Raw genomic sequence first — 6,876 nt, forward strand, 5'->3', positions numbered from 1 at the left:
GGGAACTCCGGTCCTCGAGAGCCGTAGTCCAGTCGGGTTTTCTGGATTTCCCCAATGAATATGCATTGAAAGCAGTGCATGCAAATAGAACTCATGCATATTCACTGGGGAAATCCTGAAAACCTGACTGGAATACGGCTCTCGAGGACCGGAGTTCCCTACCCCTGCGCCACATACTCCATGGCAGGGGTGTCAAAGTCCCTCCTCGAGGGGCCGCATCCAGTCGGGTTTTCAGGATTTCCCCAATGAATATGCATTGAAAGCAGTGCATGCACATAGATCTCAAGCATATTCATTGGGGAAATCCTGAAAACCTCGAGGAGGGACTTTGACACCCCTGCTCTATGGCAACTCAGCCGTACCACTTATTCGCTTTTTCTCCATGGCGTGGTCCGCCTCTCGCAGAACTCTTAGCAGGATACAACTAAACCTCCCCACAACAAAAAAATCGCAAGTATAGACGAATATTCCACTCCATGCTCACCTTCCTGGGAGAGAAACCTGGAATGGCCTCACAGAAACCATCAGAACAGAACCTAACTACACCTCATTTTGGGAGAAACTGAAAACCCTGAACTCTACATGAAACTAAGTCCACTTCTCCTTCTACAATCCCTCCATCTCTCCACTTCAGAATTTTCATTCCATCATGCCTAGGGTTTTTATTTTCTTTTTTTCTCTCCTAATCTCAATTTCCCGCTAAAATTCCTCCTACCACCCTCCCTGATCCTCCCATGTTGTACTGTACTTCCTTTTTCTTCTCGGTAAGTCGCCTTGAGCCTATATGGGTCATGCGCGATACATGAATAACAGATTAGATTAGATTCTTCAGTAGACAGCTGGTTAAAGCTCTCCTGCTTGTGAGTATGCATCCAGATCCTGCAGCTGGAAACAACTTCCCTGAGTGTGGAAACCTCTCGGACTGTCACTAACACTAATGTGACAAATCGTGTATTATTAACCCAGCCAGCTCCCATTCCCAAGCAGGGAACCTAAGGAAAAACACATCCAGTGAGGTGCTTTGAGCCTAGAAAAGCAGGCGAAACATTGATGTCAGAACAAGCTGGACTGAGGGAAGAGAGCTTTCCCCTTTATCTGCTAAAAACATGCTCACAGAAAGCCAATATCTCTCTCCATCTTCATCTCACCTCCTCCAATAAGAAGGCACCGGCTCAGGTATCAACCTGGAGTTAAAGAAGGTAGAAACTCCCAGGAACATTGAGGGTGGATAAATAGTAGGTTCAATAAAACGTTACTTTTCTGTATACTACTAGATTCATTTCAACCTGCTAGTTCAGATCCCTCTAAAGATGAAATGCACTCCCCCCCCCCATTTTCTTCCCCCTTCCTTCTCCTCCCTCCTCCTTTCCATGTTCTTTGTCACAGTGACACTTGGGAACTTTAGGGGGCGGTGAGGGCAGAGAAGATCCAACCATCTCATATTATATGTAATGCCCCCTATGGGCCGACCAAAAGCCTCTTTGACATGCAGTGAGGAGATAAAATTAAAAAAGAATCCCCTACTGCCTTGCATCCTCGTTCCCGGTTTAAGAACTTCAAACATAACTGAGCTTCTTCTGCCTTTACAGAAACATCCAGAGCTTTTGTTGCTACTTCCTTATGCCTTTTGAACTGTAGTGGTAGGTAGTATTTTAGCGATTTTTGAATCATGCTGAGGTTCCAGCATCAGGTCCAGCTCACCCCCAACTTCCTTCACTGCATCTTTGGGTATGGTGCCCTTCCAGGGGCTCCTGGAAAGTCCAGGGGAGGGGAAGGCACTGCCTTACCAGCAAGAGGGAAAGGGAGGGGCAAATGGGATTGGTGCCCAGTGTCAAAAGGAGAAGGAATGAGGTGAGCTAGGAGCACAGTCCAGTAACCGAAACCAGACTGAGAGGGCTGGGGGGGGAGATGTTACCAGGAGGGGGGGGGGACAAACATTCTCCCCAAAGGACAGAGAAGGAAGTTGGGGGGGGGGAGATCTACACAGGACCCGAGCAGAAAGAAAGAGGGAAACATGGGGCCACGAATGTGGCTCTCACCTATAGACACCAGTTTGATGTGCTCCCGGTCCAGGAACTCCAGGGCCACGGACACGTTCTCCAGCTTCATCTGGCGGAAGTTGGGCCGCGGGTGGTACTTGCGGTACATCTTCTTCTGGCTCAGCACCTCCAGCAGGGAGATGAGCTTGAGGCCGTCGCTCAGGTCCCGCTGCAGGTCGCCCATCCGCTTGTTCACGCACTTCAGGTGCTCGTTGCACCAGCGGGTGAACGTGTTCTGCTGGATCTTCTTCCAGGGAGCGTCCTCGGCCAGGTCCTTCTCGGTGGCCGGCATCTCCTCCTGCTCCTCGCCCTGGTACTGCGGCGCCTCCGTGTAGCCGCTCATCTCTGAGAATTGCACGCTAAAGAGACGCGAAGCGAGCGCTAGGGAGACACACCCCCGGCAGACTTGGGGAGAAGCGGGCAAAGCTCCCTGCTAGGAGACGGTCGGGCTCTTGATCGCGTCTGTCTCTTTCCCCCCTTCAAACACACTGGCGGATCTGATCAGCCCCCCCTCCAAAAAGCAGCTTTGGTTTGCTGTTTCCACTGGCCGATGCAATCAAATCCCCTCTTTCTTTCTTTTTCGAGTTTCCTAGTTGACAAAAGAGACCAGAAAGTCCCCCCACCACGAGGGTGTTCTCGGTTTTGAGGTCCTGGATGTAAGGACGGGGAAGTGAACCCCAGTCCCTAAAGTTAAAAAAAAAAAGCCTGGAAGAAACGCAGAGCCAGAGAGAAGGGGGCTCGCCGACTTGGGTCACTAAAGTGACGCTCCTGAGCAGGAGGTGGTTTTTAAAAAAGCTCCCGGCCCCCCCCCCCTTCCTCCCTCTTTCCCCTCCCCCAGCAGCCCCCTGCTCGCGGTCAGAGGCATGGATTCTCTGGAATGCCTTTGCTATGACCATATACAACTAAGAGGAAAGTGAGTGTCTAATTCCCCCCGTGAGATAATGCACCGAGGCTGGATTGGGTGCTAAGGATAGCAGGGGGTGGGGGTGGGGGGCAGGCACTTATGACACCTCGGGGCTATTTTTAGCCTTCCCAAATCAGGGGCTAGGGTTAGAGGCTTTCTGCATGCCCAGAACAGAGGGGACTCGTCGCCCAGGTACAATCCTCATTCCCCCCCAACGCACAGTTCTAAATCAGTGCTGCCTACAGAATGAAGTGTGATATAAGAGCTTTATTGAACAGCGAGGTGGTTGCGATCTTTTATTGCGGATGAAAGTATTCGAAAGTTTGGCCTCCGCATCTGAAGGGAACCCTACTGTGGAAAAAAAAGAAGAGAGGGAGACAGTTTAAGAAGGGGGGGGGCTGCGCGGCTGGGAAGAAGGATAACCAAGGAGATCGACAGCTTCATATTTCTGCCCTGACGCGCCTCTTGGAATAGATCATGAGCTCTGCTCGCATCCTTCAAGATGTATCGAGCACAAATATTAAACTGTGACGTGAGGCCCATGGCCTAAGTCCCCTAGGCAATGTGGCACCCGTTCACCAAAAGAGCAAGCTTTAAGGGGGGAGGGGGAAGACTTGGGCAGCCACCCTGAGGCAGGCAGGAGGTGCTGGTCTGTTTTAATCGGGGTGGGGGGTACTTTAGGAAATACTTGCTTTAGTTTATAACATTCTATTGAAAGAATCATATAAATGTACAGGTATACAAAAATATAATACATAATAAACAATTAAATTCATAAAAATATTTGTCAAACATAGTTCTATTATTCCTCCAAAATATATTTCCATATTATCCACTGTGAACCTCAATACATTCGAAAACTCAAACCCCCCTTTCAATTCCTAAATTCCCTCCTCCTCCCTTCCCTACCCCCCTTTATTATGTGTAAACACTTAAGTAAAATAACCCATAAACCAGTGGTCTCAAACTCAAACCCTTTTGGATTTGTAGGTATTTGGAGGGCCGCAGAAAAAATAGTTAATGTCTTATTAAAGAAATGACAATTTTGCATGAGGTAAAACTCCTTATAGTTTATAAATCTTCCTCCCCTCCCCTGAAGGCCTGCATGTGCCCCACTTCTTTGCAGCGTCCTCCAGCTTCCCCCTTGGCCTCCCAGTCTTAGTTTCAGCTAATTAACGCAGCCTGCAGAGAGGATCGCCGGTGCTGTAATGTTCCTTGCAGGCTGCCATCGGCCTCCGCAACACGTTCCCTCTGCCGCAGTCCCGCCCCTCCTCTGACGTCAGGGGCAGGATTGCGGCAGAGGGAACATGCTGCCGAGGACCACGGCAGCCTGCAAGGATTGCTGCAGCACCGGCAATCCTCTCTGCAGGCTGCGGTAATTATTCGAAGGTAAGAGTGGGAGGCGCAGGGGAAGCCAGAGGACACTGCAAAGAGCGAGCAGCACTAGTAGAGGCCGCGGGCCGCAAAAATTAGTACCTGGCGGGCTGCATGTGGCCCCCGGCCACGAGTTTGAGACCACTGCCATAAACTAAACCCCCCCCCCCAACCCATCTGTTTAAAGAACAGATGTGGTGTTTCTCGACCTAAAGCTAGAGGAGTTTAGGGTTGACCAGAAGGGGGCGAGCAGGGGCGGTTGGCCAAGGGGCCCATAGTACAACAAGAGGTCCCGTAGGGATCCTTTTATCAAGGCACGGTAGGGGTTTAACACGTGGAATAACCGCGCGTTAAACCGCCTGCCGCGCTAGTCGCTAGCGCCTCCATTGACGAGGCGTTAGTTTTATGGCTTGCCACGGGGGTTAGCACGTGATGGAATGTCCGGCGCGCTAACCCCCGTAGCGCGCCTTGATAAAAGGAGCCCTTAGTGAAGCTGAATGATGTCACTGAGGTAGAGCTTTTGTTCTTGGCTAACTTTAATCAAGCGAACACTTGACACCAGAAAAATATTCCTTAATAAAGAAACCAAATATTATTACAAAATTCAAATGAAATGGGCAATTATCATCAAATTAAGTTTATTTGAAGTTAGGGATGTTTGTAAGTTTCCAAGACGTACACGTTTCTTTTGAAAATTTGGGACCCATATATTCAAAATCTTTCCTCTAAAGCAGTGTTTTTTCAATCTTTTTACACCTATGGACCGGCAGAAATGAAAGAATTATTCTGTGGACCTGCATCGGTCCGTGGACCGGCGGTTGAAGAACACGGGGCTAAGTCGTGGGCCAGACCCTGCCCATCTCTACCCAATCTCCACCCCCAAACCTCGCCCCCATAATAGTACTAATTTCACCTCGCATGTCCCTTGCCTCATCTGGAAGCCTTCCCTCTGACGATGCAACGTCAGAGAGAAGGCTTCCGGTTCAGGCACAGGATGCCCGTAGGAGCCACTGTCTGTGGCTTTGTGCACTGAATCAGTTAGGAAGAGGGAGCTGGCTCAAAGATAACGCCACATCGATCGCACCATGGACCGGTGGTTGAAGAACACTGCTCTAAAGCACGAAGTATGATTATTAATATTTTACATTGAAACTGTGGAAACATTTATAATTTTGTAATACTTGGTAATATGTGTCATCTTCCATTCAAGGATAGGGGGAGAATTGGAGGGGTGCAGGGGAAAATGAAATAGGTCATATTGAAGGAATGATAACTTTCATATTATTTTATAGTTTTATTAATGACTTCAATACAATGTGATTAGGAGGGGGGAAGGGAAGTGGGGTAGTAGGGGGATTGATATGGGTCATATGGAAATATATTTTGGAGGAATGAATGATAGAAATATGTATGAAAATATTATAATTGTGAATCTTTTTGAAATGAAATCTATTTGCATTGTATTATATTATATTTAATTATTTCCTTCAATACAATGTTATAAATTAAAAGGCAAGAAAAAACCCCCCACATAGGATTATAGAAGAAGGAAATTATGGGGGGGGAGGAGGAAGGAGACAGAACTGTTACATGTTACTAGAAAATAGGAAACCAACTAAGGAAAGTTCTTAAAATGATTACCAGCAATACTTATAGTGGAGGACTTTTATTAAACAGAATTGGAAGAACGAGTGGAAACTAAGGAGCCCTAATTTTGGTGTTGGAGGTTTCCGTGCTGACAGAAAAACTCATAAATTGGTCAGGATCAAGAAAAGCCAAAGCTTCTAATGTAAGGAAACAAAACCAAAGGCAAAATCACCCTCCTGGAGCTAAAAACTCAGATTCACAGGCCCAAAAGGCCTTCCCTCTAAGTTGGGTAGCTCTAGAGAGGCCAGAAAATATGAAACCTTTAGACCTAGAAACTGAGCATTTCTATAACAAAAATACAGTAAACCCTCGATTTAACGGACTGCTCGGGGGGGGGTGGAGGGAGGGGTGTCCATTAAACACAATTGTCCAGAAAATCCGAACGTCCCGAAAATTCATTACATTACATTAGTGATTTCTATTCCGCCTGTGCCTTGCGGTTCTAAGCGGATTACATTAGAAGATATCTGGACATATCCAGGAGAATTACATAACAAAGAAGAAAGAATATTTCAGATTACAATATAGAATAACATAACATTCAGGTTACAAAAGAGAATTACATAACGTTGGAGGAAGCAGGTTTCTGGTTACAAATGGAGGTTACATGTTGAGGTTTCTGAAGTTTTGAGATGTTGAGGATATCTATCAGCAGGTTACAGTACCGTTTATTGAAAATATAATAAAAATATTTGAACCTAAAAGGAAGGTTACAGTAGTATTTTTCAACCTTTTTACACCTATGGACCGGCAGAAATAAAAGAATTATTCTGTGGACCGGCATCGGTCTGTGGACTGGCGGTTGAAGAACACTGGGCTAAGTTGTGGGCCAGACCCTGCCCATCTCTACCCAATCTCCACCCCAAATCCCGCCCCCATAATAGTACTAATTGCTCCTTGCACGTCCCGTGC

General features: G+C 47.3%; 1 protein-coding gene across 4 annotated transcripts in view; it reads right to left on the reverse strand.

Moving 5' to 3' along the window:
- Positions 1–2,742, reverse strand: part of FLNC (filamin C) — a 234,353-nt gene extending 231,611 nt beyond the window's left edge. For 3 of the 4 annotated variants that reach the window (XM_033958234.1, XM_033958233.1, XM_033958232.1), the window contains exon 1: positions 2,040–2,742. In XM_033958234.1, coding sequence (XP_033814125.1) covers positions 2,040–2,382 — 343 coding nt within the window. In that variant the 5' untranslated portion in view covers positions 2,383–2,742. The remainder of the gene's footprint in view (positions 1–2,039) is intronic. The other variant, XM_033958235.1, reaches the window with a different exon arrangement.
- Positions 2,743–6,876: the final 4,134 nt, after the last annotated feature.

This window comes from Geotrypetes seraphini, chromosome 9 (assembly GCF_902459505.1).
Source record: "Geotrypetes seraphini chromosome 9, aGeoSer1.1, whole genome shotgun sequence".
Classification (NCBI taxonomy): domain Eukaryota; kingdom Metazoa; phylum Chordata; class Amphibia; order Gymnophiona; family Dermophiidae; genus Geotrypetes; species Geotrypetes seraphini.